This window comes from Erpetoichthys calabaricus, chromosome 2 (genome assembly GCF_900747795.2).
Source record: "Erpetoichthys calabaricus chromosome 2, fErpCal1.3, whole genome shotgun sequence".
In the NCBI taxonomy this organism is placed as follows: domain Eukaryota; kingdom Metazoa; phylum Chordata; class Cladistia; order Polypteriformes; family Polypteridae; genus Erpetoichthys; species Erpetoichthys calabaricus.
The window spans coordinates 328,577,126-328,601,787 of record NC_041395.2 but is presented as its reverse complement, the minus strand read 5'-3'; the positions used below and the strand labels follow the sequence as shown (position 1 = coordinate 328,601,787).

Here is a 24,662-nt window from a genome sequence, read left to right as displayed (position 1 = left end):
CGAGATGCTAGAGGATGTTCAGGTAAGCAAGCAAGCTTAATGGACTGGATGATCACTTTCTGTATTTTCTGGAAAAAATAAATAAATCTGAAGCATCTACTAAATACGCTATCAAAAACATCTGCAGTGTGGTGAGCACACAGTGAAGGCTTCCTACGCTTCCGGTCAATTCAAACCTTGCGTTGTGGAAGAAGATTAAAAAAGAAAAAAAGTGCGACGACCACCACGCACGGTCATCCTGACTCCGTAAAAACATCGGCTACCCGGCTCTCCGACTACGCAGTCACAGACAGCACTCACTGAAATCAATACGACGAGCAAAGATGTATGGAAAACAAATCCTTTTTTTGGGTTCTTTGAAACTTCTTGACATGTGTGCCCCATGTTACTGTACAATAACTTCACATTTTTTGTTCACAGTCACATGAAAAGGTGATCAGCGTCTGAATGCCCGGCTCTCTTCTGGACCTGCCATCTGCTCCGCTGTACTTGAAGTGATCTTCTTCAGGAGGGGCGTTCAAGCACTTCCACCATTTTGGACCATTTCCAGGTACTCCTTGTACAGTTTGTCCTGAGCTTCATAGAGTTTCTTCAGCTTTTTGGTTTGACCCTTGCTTATCTCTTTGCCCTCTGCGTCATGGGTGGGAAAACCCTAGAAAAAAAAATATAAATATCAAAATGAATCCCTGGTAATTTTTCAGCATTGTCTTATTTAATTCTTTACTTCAGTGGTCACCAAAATGTCAAAGATCACATGAAGGTCAACCATGACATAACATTTTCAAACAGACTTAATGCAATTTAGAGTCATGTGAGAGCCTGAGCCCACCCTTTCAGTAGGGTGTCAGTCCACTGCAAGGCCCAGTCACGTATGTACACACCCTCACCGGCTTATCTGCCACATGCACGTTCTGAACAGGGAGGACAACTGGAGCCCCCAAAGGAAAAGCCATGTAGACCACAGGAGAATGTGCAAACTCCACATAGGTGAGGCCTGGTTGGGAAGTGCCAACACAGTAAGGCTCAAATGAATCAATCAGAATTAAAAAAAAAATTAAACGCACGATAACAAGTAATAAAATGTATGCATCACATATGTGCATTCACTGAACTGTTTTGAAACACATCAGATTTTTATTTATGAAATATTTCCCATAATAAAAGTCAACAGTTTGACATCTGTAGCAGAGCGACGGGCGCTGAGCAGGCTCCTGTCAATAATAGAGAATCCACTGCATCCACTGAACAGGATCATCTCCAGACAGAGGAGCAGCTTCAGCGACAGACTGCTGTCACCGTCCTGCTCCACTGACAGACTGAGGAGATCATTCCTCCCCCACACTATGCGACTCTTCAATTCCACCCGTGGGGGTAAACGTTAACATTATACAAAGTTATTGTCTGTCTGTTATACTTGCATTGTTATCACTCTTTAATTTAACTCTGTTAGGGCTGAATATTTTTTCCAAAAAACATAGTTTCTGAAAAGCAATGGTTTCACACAGAAATCAACATTAAACGTCTGTTGCTGCATGCTGTGGCTGCCAGTTTGACAAAAATGGGCGACAGGCTTGTCTTCACGAGGCTGGGGTAGCAGCAGCAGCAGCGATCACAGTCTCGGTGCATTGCAATGTCGTTTCTATCTCTTATCATTGTTAAGTGGCAGTTCTATCTGGTGAACATTGTCAGCACCACAACTAGCTGGGGACCAGTCAGCTGAAGCTGGAACCTCACATTCGTTTTTGGTCACTTGTATCAAAATCGGAGTCCAGCAAGTCATAGTTCAGTTCAGAGATAACAAGCAAAATGTCGTTTGCTTCGCATTCGCTTTGATCTCTTGCCATTATGTCAGTGCCATTTTTGCCATTGTTTGCGCCTTACTACTCACACGAGCGCAGGAAATCTCAGTCAAACCAATGAAGCTAACTTTCCTTCTAGCAATGAGAGTCCAACTGAAACGTAACGGTGGGTTTTGTCACAGTTTACAGTTGATTACCATCGTCAACTCCTCCTTTTGACAAAAGTCGACATCAGCCCTGAAAGAGTTAATATTGTTCTTTATCAGTATGCTGCTGCTGAAGTATGGGAATTTCCCCTTGGGTTTAATAAAGTATCTATCTATCTATCATATAGTGCCTTTCTATCTATCTATCTATCTATCTATCCATCTAAGAGCTTCACACTTCCACTTCTTGAACGATAAAAGCCAACTTTCTAGAAAAAAAAGTCTTAAAAACTCACTAACGAAACCTACACTCATTTAATGAAGACTTGTGCACTGATAATAAATGTCAAGGCTAAACACCGTTTTTGTGACAGTGGGACATACTTAGCCAAAGTGTGGCAGTAAGATCAGCCTGGCAACTGTTGTCCAAAAGAAGGGACCAGTGACCTAAGCAGTAGAGCGGGGATTGCCAGGGACTAAGAAGGCAGACACAGTAAACATCTCAAACCTCAAGCCTTGGTTCGGCCATACACCACAGCCAGGGGGTGGGGATTGTAGCAGTACTACTAATAGTGAGAACTGCATCTCCCAGCAGTCCCTGCAGGGGCTGTTGAGGTCAAAGGTGGTCAGAGGGGTTTAAAAGGAGGGCAGGTGTCCGAAAGAAAAAAAAAAAAGGCGTTTTTTGTTGTTGTATTTTGTGTTTCGTTTACCTGTCGGACTGCCTTCTGTTGATTAAGCCGTATTTAGTTTTTGTGTCCTGGATTGTATCGTTGTTGGGGTTTGGGTTGTCTTCTGTCCACCGGTGTGCTGAGGACTGATTGTGGATTCACTGGCTTCCCCGCAAGAAAAGGAGCGCTCCTGAACCATCCATCCGTCTTCATCCTTACAGTGTTTACCGATAGGACTGTTTTTTCATTCCCTTACAACATACAGATCTCTGGACTTACTCGCGTCATCTCTCATTACATGCGGTGTGATATTCCATGGACTTTGCTGTGTGGAGTTGTGTTTTTGTGTTTAATGTAATATCGCTGTAGGGCTACTGGGGGTGGTATTATTTATACAGTATTATTTAATTAATTTCATTACATTCTTTAATTGTTAGTTCCCAGTGTGCTTCATTTTGTCTCTGTTTGTGAGTGTGTGCGGGTCAAGCCAAGGCTGGGTGCGTCCCTGGGATCCTCTATAAAAATAAATAAATCACCGTCATCTTGACGGTGTGAATCTTAGCAGCACCGAACTGCTACAAGCTGACAGATGGGAGCCACACATTCAGCCAAGTCAAACTACAGTCCCAGAAAGGTCAACAAATTAATTTCTGCCGTTCACTGAAGACACACACCCATCATTGAGATATCGATGTTTTCGATATCAGGGGACCCAAAAACGCTGAGATCATTTGAAAACCAGAGATCAAAATTTTGGACAAATCTAAACCTTTCGCTGCTCCACCATAGACGATAAATTATGGTTGGGGAGGGCAACAAAGCAAAGCAGACAAAAAAATACAACAATGTCTCCGTATTCGTGGGGGTTATGTGTCAATACCACTTGCGAAAAATGAAATCTTTGAATATTAGGGTTTTCACTTAAATAAGCAAGTTTGAATGTTTTTCATGTAAGTGAATCCAACTAGTGTACAGTATTTAAAAGAGAAAAATGAGATCTTTAATGTTATGATAAAGAGATATCGATCTGTAATTAATAGGTAAATTTTAAATTATACATTTACATACTTGTATGCATTTTATAAACCAAAAAACAAATAAAAATTCTGCTAAACACTCTTAACAAGTACACATATAAAACTTAAATAAATGGAGGGAAAAAAAAGTTTAACACAAGCTTAGTTGCTTGCTGTTGGTGTTTCTGCTCCCTCAGATGAAGAAGGATCAGTTGAGGCTGAGATTTCTGGTTGTGGGGTCGGCGTGTTTTTACATTGAAGTAACATTGTGATAGGAAGTTGAATTTTTATTTTTAACTTATTCGGTAGCAGCGCTATATGAAAAGGACTTCAATTCCCAGCAGCCTTGGGATCACTATGCCACTAGGCAACTTCTGCTGTTCACACTCTTGGGCTGCTGGGAGAAAGAAGATGAGGTGCTGGATTTAAAAAGAAAGCTGTAAGAACATTAGACGAGAACAGGTCATTCAGCCTAGCAAAGCTTTCCATTCCAATCCACTTAATTCTTCTAAAATCACATCAAGTTCAGTTGTGAAAGTCCCAAAAGTCCTCCTGTCTACCACACTACTTGGTCACTTATTCCAAGCATCTGTGGTTCTCCGTGTGAAGAAAAACTTTGTAATGTTTGAGTGAAATTTACCCTTAAGTTTCCAACTATGTCCTCATGTTCTTGATGAACTCATTTTAAAGTCACCGTCTCGATCCACTGGACTAATTCCCGTCATAATTTTAAACACTTCAGTCAGATCTCCTCTTAATCTTTTTTTTCTTAAACTGTAAAGGCTCAGCTTTTTTAATCTTTCCTCGTAACTCATCCCCTGTAGCCCTGGACTCAGCCTATTCACTCTTCTCTGGACCTTTTCTAGTGCTGCTGTGTCTTTTTTGTAGCCTGGAGACCAAAACTGCACCAAGTACTCCAGATGAGGCCTCGCCAGTGTGTTATAAAGCTTGAGCAGAACCTCCTGTGACTTGTACTCCACACATCAAGGCGCTATATAACCTGACATTCTGTTAGCCTTCTTAATGGCTTCTGAACACTGTCTGGCAGTTGATAGCGTTGAGTCCATTACGACTCCTAAATCCCTCTCATAACGCGTACTTTTGATTTTCACACCTCCCATTGTGTATTCATCAGGGTCGGGAGGATTGTGATCGTTTGGTGTGACTGTTACTGTATCATTTTCACAGCTATGGCCACCCCATTCATTTGGATTACAGTTCCCACTACCCTAAATGATTACAGGTTTTGTCCTGGATTTGTGTTCTGTGTCCTGTGCCTGGCTTGTTCGTGTGGAAGTAGTTGTCTGACTAAGAGATGTCAACTCGGCAATTGCCATCCACGAATACTCGAATCCATGAAAAATGGAGAACCCAACTGTAGAAACTGAAAAGGTTTAATGGCAGTGACACAGTGTGTGTTAAGAGCACTCCTCACTAACACCAAACAATGCATATTATCACCTGACTAAACCCAAAAAAATGAAGATCATCCATCCAGCATTCGACTTACATTTTCATCAAAGCTGGAATACTTGTCGCTTTCTGATTTGAACATTTCACTAGGTGGGATTTTCATCTTTGCCAACTTTGCCATCTGTGTAGAAAAAAAAAAGAAAATTTTGAAAAGTTCATTTTATTTTGGTATTAGAAACTGGCACACATTGTATCTTTATTTTATCTCCTCGTGTCATGGTCTTCAGGCTACAGGATTTTCAATGAAAGCGAGAAACAACCAAGACCACCTAAAGCAGTTTGGCTCTCATTTTTATCAGTTAAAACTATAATGGGAAGTAAACTTTGTGAAAAAAAGAATTAAACCAAAAATTTGAAACAGCAGAGTGCATTGCAAACAGACACAGCATTTCATTAGATAGACTTTCCTTTTCAAAACAGATAAGGCACAGCGTAGCTGGCATAGATCAATCAGTTGACGTGCTGTTAAAGTTAGCAGAGGAGTCAGAAAAGCCGTCTGGTCTTTAATCAGGTTCTCACAACGCGGTGTTTTAACAGATAAACTCTCACTTACTTCCTGTTCTTGTTTCTTTTTAGCAGCTTCTTCTTTCTTTCTTCTTTTCTCCTCTTCCACCTGTATGGGAAAAAAAAACAACTTAACAGGGAGGAAGACTAATTATACACTAAAACATGGACTATGGCATAATTTTAGATTAAAAAAAATTAGCATTTCATAACTTTTGATTTTACAGATGTGGAAGTAGAAAAATGCCAATTTGTATTGACATAAATACGAGGGACGTTCAGAAAGTTTCTGCACTTCTGTATTTTCGTTGGAAATGATGAAGGTGGGACGAGAAGTAATTGGGCATTAAAAATTTGGCACGACGCTGGGAAAATTGCATCACAAATGAAGGTGACTGTGTAGAAAAATGATGTCATTGGTTTTTGAAATTTTTAATAAATAGAGTTAAAAAAAGTGTGCAAACTTTTTTAACGTCCCTCATACAAAAGTAGCATCAATTATCCATTAACACTAGAATCCCTGAAGCCTACGAAAAAAATCGTAATTTATTTGAAAAACAGCAATGTCAGATCAGGGGGAGCGTGAACGTGACCAAGAGAGCAAAACATCATGTCATGTCAAGTTGGGGAGCATGCACTGGTACAGTGCGTTGCCGCACCCACTATATGTCGAAACAGCTCGGGATCCCGGTTGGCAAGCCCCCAGGCAGACACATGGTCAGGTCCCACCCTCCGGAAATGACCCTCTTTTTGCCGCAGCCAGCTGTTACGTGGGCGACCCCTTGGGCTGATACAGCCAGTTGGGTCCCCAACAATGAGGATCTTATGAGCCAGATCACCCTCGGGGAAATGCACCACATGGGACAGCATGGGGGGGTCATGAGGTCGCTGGAAAGGGGTGTGTGGCGCTGGTGCTTCCTGTCTTGCTATACGGTTGCGAGACATGGATGCTATCCAGTGACCTGAGATGAAGACTGGACTCCTTCTGTATTGTGTCCTTTCAGAGAATTTTTGGGTACCCCTGGTTTGACTTTGTGTCAAATTAGCAATTGCTCATGGAGTCCCGAATGAGGCACATTACCTGCATTGTGAGGGAGCGTCAGTTATGGCACTACGGTCATGTGGCACAATTCCTTGGCTCACAGGATCCTCATTGTTGAGGACCACAGGGGCTGGACCAGGGCCAAGGGGATGCTCACATAACACCTGGCTGTGGCAGATAGACAGTCATTTCCAGAGGGTGGGACTAGATTGTGCGTCTGCCTTGGGGGTTGACAATCAGGATCCCGAGCTGTTTCGTGTTGTGTGGTGTACCAGTGCATGCTTCCCAACCCATCCTGACCTGACACCTGGCATTTGCAACATGTCTCTTTATGCCATATGCTGAACAAACTTCTCCCTCAGGAGACTCAAAATGTTTAAATTATATTTACCTGCTAATGAACGATTCACTCTACTTTTAAAGTCATTTGGATGAAAGAAAAAAAAATTCCCATGAAAGAAAACAACACTCAAGTCAGAGCTGTTCTACTGAAATAACAACACAAGGCAAAAACAAACTGGCAGCAAGATAGGACTTGCATGAAACGGATGGCATGTCTAAGATGTAATGTCAGTAACCAAGTATATAGCAGTTGTCACTAAAGAGATGGGACAGCACATTCCTCTGAAGTCACCCGACAAGATTCCAGAAGCTCGGAGATGATTGCCAGCAGATCTGACCTTTGACCAATCAGCTTGAGCTCAGTCAAAAAAAAAAATATCAGGAGAAGGAGAAAGTGAAATACGCAAGGGAGGTGGAATTAAAGTTAAGAGTTGAGCAAATTGAGGAGATGCCAACTGTGCATTTATATTTGATGTCCACAAGACTTTCGAGAAGAGATTTATTTAACAATGTCCACGTACACTTCTAACAAAGATCTGAATGAGAAGCAGCAACTCGACTGACATTTCCTTCCCAGTCCTTGCACCCCACTGGTGAAACACATGACCTCTGCTTACACAACTAGAAATGGATTTGTATCAAGTTTTTGGAAGAGCGAACATCTTTAGAATTTATTTAATACCGAGACAAGACACCTCTACTGTGAATAATTTTGCAATATCACAATGATTATACACTACCACCCTTAGAGCAGCAGCAATAATAACTGGAGAAATGGCTGACCAACGCTACTTCCAAGTGGTCCCTCACAGTAAATAACACAAAAGACAGTAAATGACAAGGACTATATATACAGACACTGACAAATGTTCTGGTACACCTGCATGGAAAAAGAAGAACCCAGAATTTTTCTTTCTTTTGAATTTTCTTGCTTTATAGTCATTCAAATGTGTGTTTAGATCAAAGTGTGTGTGTATATTTAATTACTTACTTATCTCTGTTTGTTTAAATAGCTTCTGTAAAAAGCCAGACTGCCCACTGGGGACAAACAATGTCTGTCTATCTATCTATCTACTGTATCTGTCCATCTGTCTATCTCTGAAACAACTTGAAACTGACAAACATAATGCCCCCCCATCCTTGGTTATTTTGTATTTAATGCAAATCAGAGTTTGCTTTAGAGTTTTGATTCAACAGAATATTTCAAATAATAGCATAAATGAAAACGGTGTGGACAAAAATGATGGGACCCTTAACCTCAGATTTTGTTGCACAACCTTTAGAGTTTGCAATCACTGCACACAACTAATTCCTCAAGGTCTTCACGAGACTTCTTTTCCTGTCCACAGGTTGTTCGGCCCACTCATCCTGAGCAAACTGCTCCAGCAGTGTCAGGCCCCTTCAGAATAGTCCAGTGTTTTGTTCTTCGCCATTCTTGGGTCTTTTTGTTGTGGGTTTTAGCTCCTTATCCTGTTGGAGAATCCATGACCTACGACTGACAGAGCGCTTTCTGACACTGGCAGGACATTTCACTCCAGAATGTTTTGATAATCTTGAGATTTCATTTTTCCCTGCAGACTCAAGGCAGCAATGCAGCCCCACAACATCAACGAGCTTCCGCCATGTTTCACTGTTGGTCTGGTGTCCTTTTCTTTCAAAGCTTCATTTTTTCGTCTGCGGACACAGAGCTGATGTGACTTGCCAATAAGCTCCAGTTTTGTCTCATCTGTCCAAAGGACATTCTCCCAGGAGCACTGTGGTTTGTCAAGGAGCATTTTAGCAAATTCTAGTCTGGCTTTTGTATGATTTTCTTTCAACAGTGGAGTCCTCCTGAGTGTTTTTTCATGGAGCCCACTGTCACTCAAAAAGAGATGGATGGTTTGATCTGATGGACCTCGACCTTGAAGTTCAGCTTGTATCGCTTTGGAAGTCGTCCTTAGCTTTTCTAACTTATCCTTCTGCCCATTCTGAGGTCGATTTTCCTCCTGCGACCACGTCCAGGGAGGTTGGCTACAGTCCTATGGACCTTAAACGTCTTAACTGTTGTCACAAGAACATCAGGCTGCTTGGAGATGATCTTCTAGCCTTTGCCTTTCACATGCTTAGCCGTCATTTTCTTTCTGATCTCCTCTGACAACTCTCTGCTTTGCTTTCTCTGGTCCATGTTCAGTGTGGGATACACGATGACATCCAACAGCAGACTGATGGCTTGTCTCAATTTAAAGAAGCTGAATGATTGACTGCACGACTGGAGACGTGTGGGACACAAATTCAAGAAAACTTGTAGTTTGAAAAATCACTCCAATTCAATAATTTAGGATCTTTTCTAGGGGCCACAACGAAAGTGTCCAGGTCATTTTGGAAGACCTGTGTAGAATAAGCAATACTTGATGCCTTGTCACACTTGTGTTGCTTTTCTTGATGCCACATCTACAGCATGCAGGTACACAGGGGACAATTGCTTTTCATTTCATCACTTTGATGAGACACACAGTACTTTTTCAATGAGCTATAATGGGGAGGGCAACAAATTTGTCCACATCCATATCAGAAGATAGAAAAATAATTCTAATACATTTAACTATTTACGGACCCAACCAAGACATTAATCCAAATAGAAACATACATTACCCCTGATGATTAATTCAAAAATAATAATAAAAAGAAACAAACAAAAGTGCAGCAAACACAGTTTTAAATGATTTTAGTTCTTACAAATGTCCCAGTAGAATAATATTTCGATTTAAGATTGATGAAGAATGGAAAGGATAGTAGAGACCATTTTCAACAGTGATAAACACCGCTTGAATGGCCTACCAGTACACGTCTTCAGGCACCACTGAAGCCCACTCTCCGCACTGTATCCCTTGACAAAGATGGCAGATTTGAGGTCACCTGGATGTGCTGAAGTTGTCATCACAGACTAAATACTCACGCCTCCCGTGCCTCTGGCTAGACTCCACCCCTTTGTACCCTTGACTGTATGGACACTCCCCCATCACGTCTTTCACACAGCCAACAAGACTGTAAGTTCTCACTTAGTCAGTTAGAGATAGCGTTACAGAAACAGCACAGATATTTGGTACACCGCATTAGAGTTAGATATTATAAAACATGAGGCACTTGTTACAATTTGTGTACTATAATATAAACACTTCACCTGCACTTTAAATCGTAACTTGTGCTGAAAAGAATGTTTGACCCCATGTAGTTTATAGTAATGGCGAAGGAAAATGTTTAATCTCGAGTTTCATGCAGAATGGAGATAACAAAGCTTCAGATAGATAGATAGATAGATAGATAGATAGATAGATAGATAGATAGATAGATAGATAGATAGATAGATAGATAGATAGATAGATAGATAGATAGATAGATAGATAGATAGATAGATAGATAGATAGATAGATAGATAGATAGATAGATAGATAGATAGATAGATAGATAGATAGATAGGCTGAACAGGACCGGAGAAAGTACAGTCCCCTGTGGCGCTCCTGTGTTGCTGACCACAATGTCAGATGTGTAGTTCCCAAGATGCACATACTGAGGTCTGTCTGTAAGATAGTCCACGATCCATGCCACCAGGTATGAATCTACTCCCATCTCTGTCAGCTTGTCCCTAAGGAGCAGAGGAGAGGTTGGTTTGAAGGTGCTAGACAAGGCCAGGAACATAATTCTTACAGCACCACTGCCTCTGTCCAAGTGGTAGAGGGATCGGTGTAGCATATAGATGATGGCATCCTCTGCTCCCACCTTCTCCTGATATGCAAACTGCAGAGGGTTGAGGGCGTGTTGAACCTGTGGTCTCAGGTGGTGAAACAGCAGCCTCTCCATGGACTTCATCACATGTGATGTCAGAGCAACAGGCCGGAAGTCATTCCGTTCACTAGGACGTGATACCTTTGGGACTGGGGTGATGCAAGATGTTTTCCAAAGCCTCGGGACTCTGCCCTGTTCCAGGCTCAGGTTGAAGATGCACTGTAGAGGACTCCCCAGCTCCGATGCACAGACCTTCAGCAGTCGTGGCGATACTCCATCTGGACCCGCTGCTTTGCTGGCACGAAGTCTCCTCATCTATGCTGATGAATACTTGACAACAACAAACTGTATCAGAAATGTCCATGAAAAAGTCGTGTTTCATAATCCACACACACACACCAATGTGATGACTGGGTTTCCCACAGCTGGCATACTCCTCTTCCACCGGGGGCAACAGAAGGATGGACTGGGCAATGAGGACACACACACACACAGCAAGAGATGGAGCAAAGAGCGTATATTTTTAAACAAAATGTTCAAAATGTACAGTGCAATCTTTCCAAATAAATAATCCTCTTTAATAAAACCCCTGTTTTTCGTCCATGTGTCCGTGTGTGTGTCTTCTGGTGAAGTGCGCATGCGCGGGGCACTCTTTAATAAAGCACATCATTGCTGGGGAGAGTGCTGATTGGGTAGTCGTGGTCGCGCACATAAAATCCATTGCTGGGGAGACGCCACACATACAATAATCAGTTGCACGCCAGCACAGATTCAAATACTTGCTGGGGAACTGCACAGTACTTGCTGGAGAGACACTACAGCCACGATTATCAGCTGCACGCCACACATTATATCAGTTCCTGGGGAGACTCTGCTGATTGCCCACTGTTGGGACAGAAAATTAAATGCATATTACGGACAAGGCGGAAGTACAGGGAAGGGCGGAATGAGTGGCAGAGTCACCGGCCTCTAGCAGATGCTTCAAAGGCCGCCTGACGCGTCACACAAGACAGAGAGGGCGGGACCTATAAAATATCGCGCGGCTGATCCAATCGGATTTCGGTAAATGAGGTAAGACCTAAAACATAAGGCACGAAAAAACCAATTGGGTACTGAGACGCAGAGACCAGCTCCCCCAAAGAGGTGGGATTAGTGATTGTTGCTGTGCAAGTGTTCACTCCGACGATGTCAGATTTACAATTAAGAAGCTTGGCCCAGTAAAGTGTAAAGTGTCAGTCGTTGAAGGGGTTTTCCTAAATATACAAATTTTCATGATATTACAATATGACTTTTAAAAGTACATTTATTTTCGCACACATAAAATCCGTTGCTGGGGAGACGCCACACATACAATAATCAGCTGCACGCCAGCACACATTAAAATACTTGCTGGGGAACTGCACAATACTTGCTGGAGAGACGCCACAGGCACGATTATCAGCTGCACGCCACACAGTACATCAGTTGCTGGGGAGACTCTGCTGATTGCCCACTGTTGTGACAGAAAATTAAACGCATATTACGGACATCAAAGCCAGTATTACTGCGAGAGAAAATTAAAGGCACACAATACAGTGACGCAGAGAAACAGAATGAGGTCAAGGTCCCTTGCCATTTAATATAGACTGTTCCTACTAATGTTTATGCACTACTGTTCTAGCGCCCGTTATTGTAACAGGCTTAATGTCTAGTCCCAAATAAAATCAGTGCATTTGTGGAGGTTAAAATGAGTAACAGATAATCCCATAAATGCACTAAAATGCAAGGTTAAAACAGTTTGGAGTTGTACCTTTAAAATCACTTATAAGCTTTGGTGGCTCCATTTAAAATCACATCCCTGCTGCTCTACCCTCCTCTGGTCAGTCCACCTTCTGACTAACTTGTGCCACCGCTGTTCGGTGGGGTATCCTGCGAGCCCTGCTCCCTTCTCCCACAGCCATCCCTTGGCATTCTGTGGGATTGTGACTGGTCATTCTGCTCCTTGGGCGCTCAGGAAGAGTGACCCTTGCCCCATGAGCGCCGTTTGCTCGCTCCACCCGGAGCCATCACCCACCCTGTGTCCTCACTCCACAGCATCAGCTCAGCCATGATCCCGCCTCACCTCCTCTGTTCCTTATTTTTTCCCCTAACCACCATCTTTTCATTTCTTGTTTGTTCGTTCTTTCTGTCTTATTTTCCCGATCTACTCAGGCTCTCTATGATACTCCAGTGGATGCGCCTTCCTAATGACTATCTGCGGAGTGCCGATGTGGAACAGCTGACCAAGCGATCAGCTCACCTCCACACTGAACACTCCGCAGTTGCTCCCACTGAACCTGAGAGGCACTGTTTTTTTATTTAAAACCCACACACTGCCAGAGACCCCCAAAATGAGTGTTATCACAGGCAAGTTATCTGGTCATATGATCGCAACACTCCAAACACATGTATGTTTGCTAAAATATTGTTAAATAAACCACTTCTGCAAAACACTCCAAAGAACAAAACCAGAACACACTAAAATGCGAACAAGTATTTGAATTGCAGACCCGCCTCTCGTTGTTACATTAACATTGATGGACACAAATGGAGTACTTTGGGGTTATTAAGTGGTGGTTTGTGAAGCTGCACAGGTGAACTGACTTTCTGCTCACTGAGGCATCTTTGATTTGAATTCTCGTCCTTAGAACAGCTTAGTTATTAGCTAAATATCTGAGCTTCATGGACTGAATGGTCTCCTCTCTTGTCTCTCTGATAATGTTTAATTGGCTTTTCTTTAACTTTTAACCTTTATTTGTACTTGTTGATATCACATGAAGCAGAATATTAGCCAATAAATAAGCTGTGCTGGACCCCTGACCAATAAATGAGGTGGGAGGCAGGTCTTCAGTTCAAATGCCCATTTGTGTCTGAACGTGTTCCTAATCAGTTCACAAGAGCACTTTCCCAGAAGAGGTTTATTTAAAAATATTTTTGTACAAATCCATGTGCTTGGGACATTGTGAGCATATGACCGGATGACGTCATGTAGATTACGTGACACTAGTAACACCTGATTTTTTTTTCATGGATGTTGACATTAGAACAATCTACACGAGAACAGGTAATTTCACTCAATAAATCTTAGCAGTCTTGTCTGCTTCATTCTTCTAAAATAACATAAAGTCAAGGTTTGAAAGTCCCAAAAGTCCTACTGTCTACCACACTACTTGATCGCTTATTCCACATGTCTGTGGTTTTCTGTGTGAAGGTAAACTTCCTAATATTTGTGTGAAATTTCCCCTTAACAAGTTTCCAACTGTGTCCCCGTGTTCTTGATAAACTCATTTTAAAGTCAACAGTCTCCGTCCACTGCACTAATTCCTTTTATAATAATTAATTGTCATGTCTCCTGTTAATCTCCTTTTGATCTTTTATCTTTCCTCATAACTCATCCCCTGTAGCCCTGAACTCAGCCTAGTTGCTCTTCTCTGGACCTTCTCTAGTGCTGCTGTGTCCTTTTTGTAGCCTGGAGACCAAAACTGTACCCAGTACTCCAGATGAGGCCTCACCAGTGTGTAGTAAAGCTTGAGCAGAACCTCCTGTGACTTGTACTCCACACATCAAGGCGCTATATAACCTGACATTCTGTTAGCCTTCTTAATGGCTTCTGAACACTGTCGGGAAGTCAATAGCTTAGAGTCCACTACGACTTCTAAGCCCTTCTCATAAGGTGTACTCTCAATTTTCAGACCACCCATTGTGTATTCAAACCTTTCATTTTGCTTCCAATGTGTAATACTTACGTGTAATTTCATCTGCCACAAATCTTCCCAAGCTTGTCTGCTGTCTAAGTCCCTCTGTGATGATTCGTTGGAACATTAAAGCAATCTGGACAAGAAGAGGCCATTCAGCCCAACAAAGCTAGCCAGTCCTATCCACTTAATTCTTCCAAACAACATCAAGTCGAGTTTTGAAAATCCCTAAAGTCCTCCTGTCTACCACACTACTTGGTCACTTATTCCACGTGATTCTCTGTGTAAGGAAAACACTCTAATGTTTGTGTGAAATTTACCCTTAACAAGTTTCCAACTGTGTCCCCGTGTTCTTGATAAACTCATTTTAAAGTCAACAGTCTCCGTCCACTGCACTAATTCCTTTTATAATAATTAATTGTCATGTCTCCTGTTAATCTCCTTTTGATCTTTTATCTTTCCTCATAACTCATCCCCTGTAGCCCTGAACTCAGCCTAGTTGCTCTTCTCTGGACCTTCTCTAGTGCTGCTGTGTCCTTTTTGTAGCCTGGAGACCAAAACTGTACCCAGTACTCCAGATGAGGCCTCACCAGTGTGTAGTAAAGCTTGAGCAGAACCTCCTGTGACTTGTACTCCACACATCAAGGCGCTATATAACCTGACATTCTGTTAGCCTTCTTAATGGCTTCTGAACACTGTCGGGAAGTCAATAGCTTAGAGTCCACTACGACTTCTAAGCCCTTCTCATAAGGTGTACTCTCAATTTTCAGACCACCCATTGTGTATTCAAACCTTTCATTTTGCTTCCAATGTGTAATACTTACGTGTAATTTCATCTGCCACAAATCTTCCCAAGCTTGTCTGCTGTCTAAGTCCCTCTGTGATGATTCGTTGGAACATTAAAGCAATCTGGACAAGAAGAGGCCATTCAGCCCAACAAAGCTAGCCAGTCCTATCCACTTAATTCTTCCAAACAACATCAAGTCGAGTTTTGAAAATCCCTAAAGTCCTCCTGTCTACCACACTACTTGGTCACTTATTCCACGTGATTCTCTGTGTAAGGAAAACACTCTAATGTTTGTGTGAAATTTACCCTTAACAAGTTTCCAACTGTGTCCCCGTGTTCTTGATAAACTCATTTTAAAGTCAACAGTCTCCGTCCACTGCACTAATTCCTTTTATAATAATTAATTGTCATGTCTCCTGTTAATCTCCTTTTGATCTTTTATCTTTCCTCATAACTCATCCCCTGTAGCCCTGAACTCAGCCTAGTTGCTCTTCTCTGGACCTTCTCTAGTGCTGCTGTGTCCTTTTTGTAGCCTGGAGACCAAAACTGTACCCAGTACTCCAGATGAGGCCTCACCAGTGTGTAGTAAAGCTTGAGCAGAACCTCCTGTGACTTGTACTCCACACATCAAGGCGCTATATAACCTGACATTCTGTTAGCCTTCTTAATGGCTTCTGAACACTGTCGGGAAGTCAATAGCTTAGAGTCCACTACGACTTCTAAGCCCTTCTCATAAGGTGTACTCTCAATTTTCAGACCACCCATTGTGTATTCAAACCTTTCATTTTGCTTCCAATGTGTAATACTTACGTGTAATTTCATCTGCAACAAATCTTCCCAAGCTTGTCTGCTGTCTAAGTCCCTCTGTGATGATTCGTTGGAACATTAAAGCAATCTGGACAAGAAGAGGCCATTCAGCCCAACAAAGCTAGCCAGTCCTATCCACTTAATTCTTCCAAACAACATCAAGTCGAGTTTTGAAAATCCCTAAAGTCCTCCTGTCTACCACACTACTTGGTCACTTATTCCACATGATTCTCTGTGTAAGGAAAACACTCTAATGTTTGTGTGAAATTTACCCTTAACAAGTTTCCAACTGTGTCCCCGTGTTCTTGATGAACTCATTTTAAAGTCAACAGTCACCATCCACTGGACTAATTCCTTTTATAATTTTTAATTGTCATGTCTCCTGTTAATCTCCTTTTGATCTTTTAATCTTTCCTCATAACTCATCCCCTGTAGCCCTGGACTCAGCTTAGTCGCTCTTCTCTGGACCTTTTCTAGTGCTGCTGTGTCCTTTTTGTAGCCTGGAGACCAACACTGCACCCAGTACTCCAGATGAGGCCTCACCAGTGTGTTATAAATAATAATAAATAAGAAAAAACATGAGACATTGGGAAAATGTCAGCAAATTTACTCCTCAAATCCAAAAAAAAAAAAATCAATGGGCAAAATGCACATCGGCAGTACCTGACAAAAGGAGAAAAAGATTTAGATGTATGGATTGTTTCTGAAGCATACTGCTGCACTTGCTATAGTTAGTGACATTCGTTTCAGTTGTGTTCTTATAAAAAATAAAAGTGTGAACTGTTGAAATAGCTGGTGCATAACCAGAAACTCAATCAATAAATAATATTTTAGCTTTAATACTAGGGTGTTGTACCGTGTTAGCCATTATGAATGTAGAGAAAAGCCAAGCAAAATGACAACTTTTATTGGCTAACTAAAAAGATTACAATATGCAAGCTTTCGAGGCAACTCAGGCCCCTTCTTCAGGCAAGATGGAATCAATTGATTACATCTTGCCTGAAGAAGGGGCCTGAGTTGCCTCGAAAGCTTGCATATTGCAATCTTTTTAGTTAGCCGATAAAAGGTGTCATTTTGCTTGATTTTAGCTTTAGCAAATACTAAATGACTCTTTCCTCTAATGCCCACCCTAACAGCCACAGCTGCTCTGCTGTACTTCTTAAAGCCACACAATTCAAACAGGATGGGCTCCACGCTATCATCAGTGTGAAACCCAACCCAGCCTAAGCAATGAATGGGTGGAAGAAGAATCCTCCCAAGTGTCTCCTCGACAAAGAGACGGACAACGACGAGGCATTAGAGCGACAAAAAGGCTCCCATTCATTTTTAATATCTGTCTGCTAATCACATTCTTTTCCTTTGTGTTTCCCACCTCTCCTCTGTTTGGTTTTAGCAAGAAAAGAAGGGATCAGCTTACCGCACAGAAGGAAGTTTCTCAATGGAGTATCTCTAAGGACAATAGGTAAGTGCAATCTAAGGGCCAGGCCCTGCTTTTGATAACTTTAATGAAAGGCGTGGCATACGCACCTTCTTCTTTTCATCTCTCTCCTTTAGGAGTGTCTCACGATCAACTAATTTCACAACTGTGGGCAGTCCTGTAAAGAGATGGGATAAAATACTTGACAGCTTATAAAAAATGTATTTACTCACCACAAACAAATAGAAGCTGCACTGTCAGTCTGCAGAGCTTTCTGAAGAAATTTGGGATGTGAATGAGTCATGACAGCAAATATAACTAATATGATTGAACTGTGAAGTCAGAACTTTTCTTTCTTTTAAGGCATTCTTTATGTGTTTGTTATAATACAAGAATATTTATTATTTGTCAAACTTCTGTAAATAGCCAAACTTACCTCTACAGTAAAGATATGTAAACTGATATCTATCTATGTAAGAATTTGACAGTACTCTATTGTTATATAGTGCCTTTTCTATCTATCTATCTATCCATCCATCCATCCATCCATCCATCCATCCATCCAACTGCTGCTACTTCTATTATTACTACCATCACCACCTGGCGAGGCACCCGCTTTGAAAGGAAAACATCAGGGGTGAACAGGACCACTTTATTAGCCAAATACATTTAAACATACAAGGTATTTGAAGAGGGTCTGACGTGCTTATTAACACTGGGCCAGTTCACCAGCACCCTAACATCAAACCAGCCATGTCTCTTCCAACCATTTCCACAGTAAGAGACGTGTATGGCCCAGTGTATGGCTTCTGAAAAGAACTTTTTCTCTGCTGTTGCCCCATTGCACCAACATGATGGCAGCTTTTATTGGAACTAACTAGAGATCTCTGTAGGGAGTTATTTCTATTTATGGCCCAGACCTCAATTTCTGGAACTGCCCAGCACCATTGGTGGACCACTCCAAAGGACCTGTCCATCAAAGTTAGAATTCTGGACAAAAAAACATTTTGAGCTGATATGTTTCCAGTGCGTTATTCATAAAGGTTGTGCTGTCTGTAACAACACACAAGAAAATGAAGAAAACTAAAACTGTATTATGTTGGTTATTTGTGTTCTTAATTCAAATGTACTTTATTTTGATATTTATTAACAAATTTTATTTTGTTTGTTTAGTGTGCTAATAACAATAATACAAATTTGAATTCTTCTACAAACACATTTTGAAAACAGTGCTCAACTTTCCTCCCAACGTCTAAAGACATGAAAGCTAATTGGATTGGCAAAGCTAAAATTGGTCCCAGCTCTGTGTGTATGTGTGTGTGTCACCCAGCAGCCATACCACATGCATTTTAGAAGAGGACATCCACCTGCAGCTAAGCACTTCAGGCCTGGCCAGTACTTGGATGGGAGACCATGCAGGAAAAGCTTAGGTTGCTGCTGGAAGAGATATTGTTGAGGCCAGCAGGGGGCGCTTACCCTGTGGTCTAAATGTGGATCCCAATGTCCCAGTGCAGTGATGGGGACACTCCATCTGATGAGATGTAAAACCAAGGTCCTGACTCTCTGTGGTCATTAAAGATTCCTGGGCATCCTTTGTAAAAAAAAAAAAACAAAAAAAACATGGTGTTTCCTGATGTCCAGGCTAAACTGCCCACCACGGTCTGGTCATTCTGGCCCCCCTAATCATCCCCTGTCTCTAATTGGCAATCTCTCTCACCACTTCACCGCCTAATAGCTCACAGGTGCAAAAACGGCTGTCATCGCATCATGCAGGTGGGTGCTACTCATTAGTGGTAAAGCACTTTGAGTAGTGAGAAAAAAAAATTATTATTATTATTACTAGCTGTGTAAGCCCGTGCTGTAAAATGCCCAGGCTCCCAGAAACCATGGATTCTGGCACTTCAATCAATCGCCACGCTTGTGTATTAGCGGTTAAGCGAGTTTCTCTTTTCTTGGCGGTTTCACTTTGGCAACAGAGCCTCTTTGTTTGAGCTTCATGCTGAAGCCTCGCACTTCCGGGCCGGACAGACAGACACACACTTCCACACATAAACGTTTATATATAAGATTACTATTATTATTAATTGCCTGGTGCTCTGTCCAGGGACAGTTCCTGCCTTGCATTGAGTCCTTGCTGGGATAGACTCCAGATTCCCTTCAACCCTACTCTGTATAAACCAGTTAAAAAAAAATGGATGACCTGATGTTTTAAAGTCATATTTACTAAAATTTTATGTTTTTCATTTACCGTTTTTGTAAGAAATGCTATTTATATATTTCTTTGCACATAACTTCCACTACATGAGGTGATACTGACAACACAACAATAAAAAGAAATGGAGCAGCACCAGTATAGCCTCTCAGGAATAAACATGAAAGCATTCAAATATGATCTGAAAGGACATTCCTACAATGGATCTTCTTCAAAATAAATGGGTGCAGTAAAACTAACAATGACTCTGAATTTTCCAAGTTATTTGGAAGATGGCTTATATTTTGTAACATCATTTCATGTGTATTTTCCTCTGATTGTGGGTCTCCTGTAATTGAAACTTTGCAGTTTTATGTTGTCCTTTCACTTTAAGGTTTCTGTTACTCTGAAGTGGTGGTGTGTATTGAAAAGGAAATGAGTGCAAGAAAAGTGAACACACCATAAAACTTGTATCAGTAACAAACAAACAGAAATAAAAAAATACTGTAAGGGATAAACACGCCGAGAGATAGTAGGAGGGCTGATAAATATTTTGGAAGTTGAACAATGGCAAGAATTATAATTGATTTATATTTACCTTCATGGTCTTCAAAACGCACTCCAAGTTCTGGGAGGATGTCATCACGCAAAGCATCACAAAGCTGCAGGACTTCTGTCACTACATACAAATTAGAACATAAAACAATATTAAGATTAGAAAAGGGAACTCAAGTTCAGTTCATATATATCTTCTTCTTTTTCCACTTCTAAGTGGGGTCAAAGTGCTTGATCTGCCTTCTTCATACAACTAATTCCAGCACCACCTCCTCAGTCAAGCCCTTCTACTTCAGATCTTCTTTTACTTCACCCATCCACCTCTGCTTTGGCAGAGCAACACCTGCACCAGGAGGACTGGTCTTTTATCCCATGACTTAACACATCCATAACCAGATTAAAGAGGTGAGGACTTCAAGAAGATTCCTGGTGTAGACTTCCTCTAACTGAGATCTTGCCTGTTATTCCAACACTGCTTTGAACTCGATTCCTCACTCCCTCATATATATATCCTGGACAATCCTCACACACTTCTCTGGTCTTCATTTCTCTCTCATGCACCTCCAGACCTCTTGATATGACCCTCTATCATAAGCCTTCTCCAAATCACTAAACACCATATGCAGTCCTTTCTGTTTTTCTCAAAGCTTCTCTATCAGCTGTCTCAAAGCAAAGACTACATCAGTTGCTCCCTGGCATAAAACCAAACTGCTCCTCCCCCATGGTGGTCTCTTCCCTAAGCGTTCTCTCTATAACCATTTGACAGATTTTCATTGTGTGTGACATCAGGTTTGCCCCACTATAGTTTCCATGATCCTGAATATCACCCTTCTCCTTATAAATGGGTACAATCACACTGTTCCTTTTTCTCGGTATGATGCACACTTTATGACATGGCACAGTTTTCCTGTTGGAGGTATTTGTGTGAAAACATGGCTAGCAACAATGCTCAGGTGTACTGTGGCGTTCAAATTAAACTTATTTGATATTAAATGAGCTAAGAAAGCATTGTTCATTCTTTTTTGTGTCTAGACTTGTGGATAAAGCAACACATGCGGAGCCGTACTGCGTCTCCTTGAATGAGAACTGCACATCTGGTGCAGACTGTACTGTAAGTGTGGAGCTCTGACTGTTTGAAGTTGATGCTTAACATTACTCTGTACTATGTAGAGACAACGTGAAAGTGTTTTGCACTGTCTGTTCAACTCATTATTTTTGTCTTTGGCAAAGTTACATGTTACAGTACCAGTGATAAGTTAAATCATTAACCACAGGAAACTTCAAGCACAGGCAGTTTTATGGCTTCACTAAGGTTACATCCACACTACTGCATTTTTGTTTAAAAAAATGTTGTTCAACTAAAATGACCTCCGTCCATATTAGTGTTTTCATATCATTAAAAAAAGTATCTGTGTTCACATTAAAACGACCGAAAACACGTATGATGTACACGTTTGCCTACGCTGGGCATGTGTGCATCAGTGGAAAAATCTCTAAAGGGAAAGTGATAGCCCGCCACAGGATTTATTACAAAACTCTAGCAATTGGTAAATTATTTGCCTTTTGTGCATGTAAGCGGCATTCAAACTACACAAAATACAATTTGAGTGCTTGCAGGTAAGCAACACAACGGGCGCCATGGAAAGCAACACTTTTATGCCTGCTATGTTGGAATCCGTCTTTCTTCCATAAAGGGTGACCAGTCAGGTAATGGAACACTGTAATGAGCAGGACTCAATCAGGAAAGGGCTATGAAATTAGCACAAACCAATCAAAACCGCGTAATGAGCCCCAACCAATCAGAGCTAATAATAAGCCCCAACCAATCACAGCCAAATAATAAACCCAAACCAAACAGAGCCATGTTATAAGCCCAAACCAATTAGAATAAATAATAAGCCCCAACCAATCAGAGCCAAATAATAAGCTCCAACCAATCAGAGCCACGTTATAAGCCCCAACCAATCAGAGCCAAGTTATAAGCCCAAACCAATCAGAGCCAAATAACAAGCCCCAACCAATCAGAGCCACATTATAAGCCCAAACCAATCAGAGCCAAGTAATAAGCCAAAGCCAATCAGAGCCACGTTATGTGAATGTGAATTTCCCATTGGGATTAATAAAGTATCTATCTATCTATCTATCTTATAAGCCCAAGCCAATCATAGTATGAGTCTGCGTTTTCAGACCACAAAGAAACTCTGAGCTGCCGTTTTCAGAAATATACGGCTGTGGACAGCGTTTTTAAAAGCCTTTCTTTCATGGGTTGAAAACACAAGGGTAGTGGGGACAAAAAACAGAAACAGACTGTGCACTTTTAAATGAAAATAGTTGTGTGAATGGGGCCTAATGGTCCTGTACAATCTGAATTTCCCATTGGGATTAATAAAGTATCTATCTATCTATCTATCTATCTATCTATCTAATCCGTTTTGAAAGTAAAAGCATAAAATACACAAGCGGCTTTTGTAAAAGTGGCGTTAAATAGGCTTGTATGGATGTGCAATGATCTGCTTGAAAGCTGTTCGGGAAATGGATGGATGAGGCTAAGAAAGAAGTAAGGAAAAAAAAAGATACTGACAACAGGGTTTTGAGGTGACACAAAATGAATGGGTCTTGGTCCTGTGGATAACCATGTCTGAAGTAGCTGGAGGAAGACAAGCCAGTTTTTAATTTTTCAGTGCCTATGACAGGGCCTGAGACCCCGACTCTTATAGGACTGTACAGCGTCACACATGTGTGCCTAGAAGACGGTTTACAGGCTCAAAGACTGTTCTTTCCCAGTCGGACCAGGGGTTGTCGCCATTACCTGATTCTTTCTCTTTTTGTCCCTCTGAAGACCAGCCAAAAAACCTGCCTCCCAATGACATCACCACCAGTCCAACCCCTGTTGATGTCACTTCTGGCACCTTTTGATGACACCATATCCGGTACCCAGAGCCACTCTTCCTGCCACGTCAGTTCCTGTTCCGGCCTCCCTGACTCCATTTCTTCCTCCGTTCAGCCATATTTATAGAACAGCTGTTCTGCCTGTTAGCCAGTTCTGTGGACTCCTGTCTGTAAAGACGTGTTTATTTTTGCCAGTTTTTTCAAGTATATGGGGTGGCCATACACAAATCTTTTTGTGACTCCAATCATCCTTATTAGAACAGATAAACAACTATGGTCCTGCAAAGCGCCCTGATGTATGGAGTCCAAGTCCAAGGAGGTTCTGCTCAAGCTTTATAACACAGTGGTGAGGCCTCATCTGGAGTACGGTGTGCAGTTTTGGTGATTATGAGGTGACATTATTGAAGTGTTTAAAATAATGAAGGGAATTAGTCCAGTGGATCGAGACAGTGACTTTAAAATGAGTTCATCAAGAACACGGGGACACAATTGGAAACTTGTTAAGGGTAAATTTCACACAAACATTTAGCCGTTTATCTTTACAAAGACAACCACAGACACTTGGAATAAGCGACCAAGTAGTGTGGTGGACAAGTTGGACTTCAGCAGCCTTCAAAATTCGACTTAATGTTGTTTGGAAGAATTCAGTAGATAGGACTGGTGAGCTTTGTTGGGCTGAATGGCCTGCTCTCGCCTCGACTGTTCCATCGTTCTAATACAGGATGTCGGTTCACTAATCCCACATCCACATTTACAACACTGTCTGAATTCTTTAGAAGCTTTGCTCTGGAGAAAGCTATTTGTGCAGAAGTAGTGCTGATGTTTACTGAAGCTGAGCCTGCCACAAATTTCTGAGCTCAATCTCATTGTCTTTACATATAGAGGGAGATTACATAGTGGTTGAAATCATTTAACAGTGTAAAACTCAGAATGTGCTGGATGATTGCACTTCTCTTGGGGAATGTTGTGTCTCGGTGAATATAGTAGTGTAATAGATCTTCATTTTCAATAATATAAAATGCGTGAAACAATATCAGATTAATAGGTTTATTAACGATGATTTCCCAAATGGGTCATGGTTATGAAAATCCCTGATTTTTAATACAGAGCACATTTCAAATAATATAACTTAAGATAAGATGTCTAGAGGGTCCTACCTTTTTTTTCTCTTGCGATCCTCCTCACACCTTCCCTGAATTCTGACAGAACATTTAAATATGGCAACACAGTGGCCTCCAGCTTAAAAAAAAGTAAGAAAACAGAAATCAGTTGTGATGGAGCCTACAATGAGTCATGCATCTAGAAAGCAATCTGTCAGTTATGTTGGCAAAGGCTCATAGTCAAATCGAGCAGTACAAGCAATCACAAGCCATTTGTCTACAATTTTTATGTGAGGAATGTTTAAAGAAACTTTCAGCGCACATGTCCTGCTGACCTTGTCGGTGCACATTTCTATGTTGACCCCATGAAAACAGCATGCAAACAAAGCTGAACCTCCAGCTGGCATTTTACAGGTCCCAACTAAAAGTATTAAATGAAGGAATCTGTCAC

General features: G+C 41.5%; 1 protein-coding gene across 2 annotated transcripts in view; it reads right to left on the bottom strand.

Annotated features, from left to right (window-relative positions):
• Positions 1-326: 326 nt before the first annotated feature.
• The window catches only part of cars1 (cysteinyl-tRNA synthetase 1), a 118,335-nt gene continuing 93,999 nt past the window's right edge, over positions 327-24,662 (bottom strand). For both annotated transcript variants that reach the window (XM_028796020.1, XM_051923454.1), the window contains 6 exons: positions 24,269-24,350; positions 20,266-20,346; positions 17,587-17,654; positions 5,656-5,715; positions 5,140-5,223; positions 327-652 (listed from right to left, as the gene is read on the bottom strand). In XM_028796020.1, the coding sequence (XP_028651853.1) occupies positions 518-652; positions 5,140-5,223; positions 5,656-5,715; positions 17,587-17,654; positions 20,266-20,346; positions 24,269-24,350 (510 nt within the window). In that variant the 3' untranslated portion in view covers positions 327-517. The remainder of the gene's footprint in view (positions 653-5,139; positions 5,224-5,655; positions 5,716-17,586; positions 17,655-20,265; positions 20,347-24,268; positions 24,351-24,662) is intronic.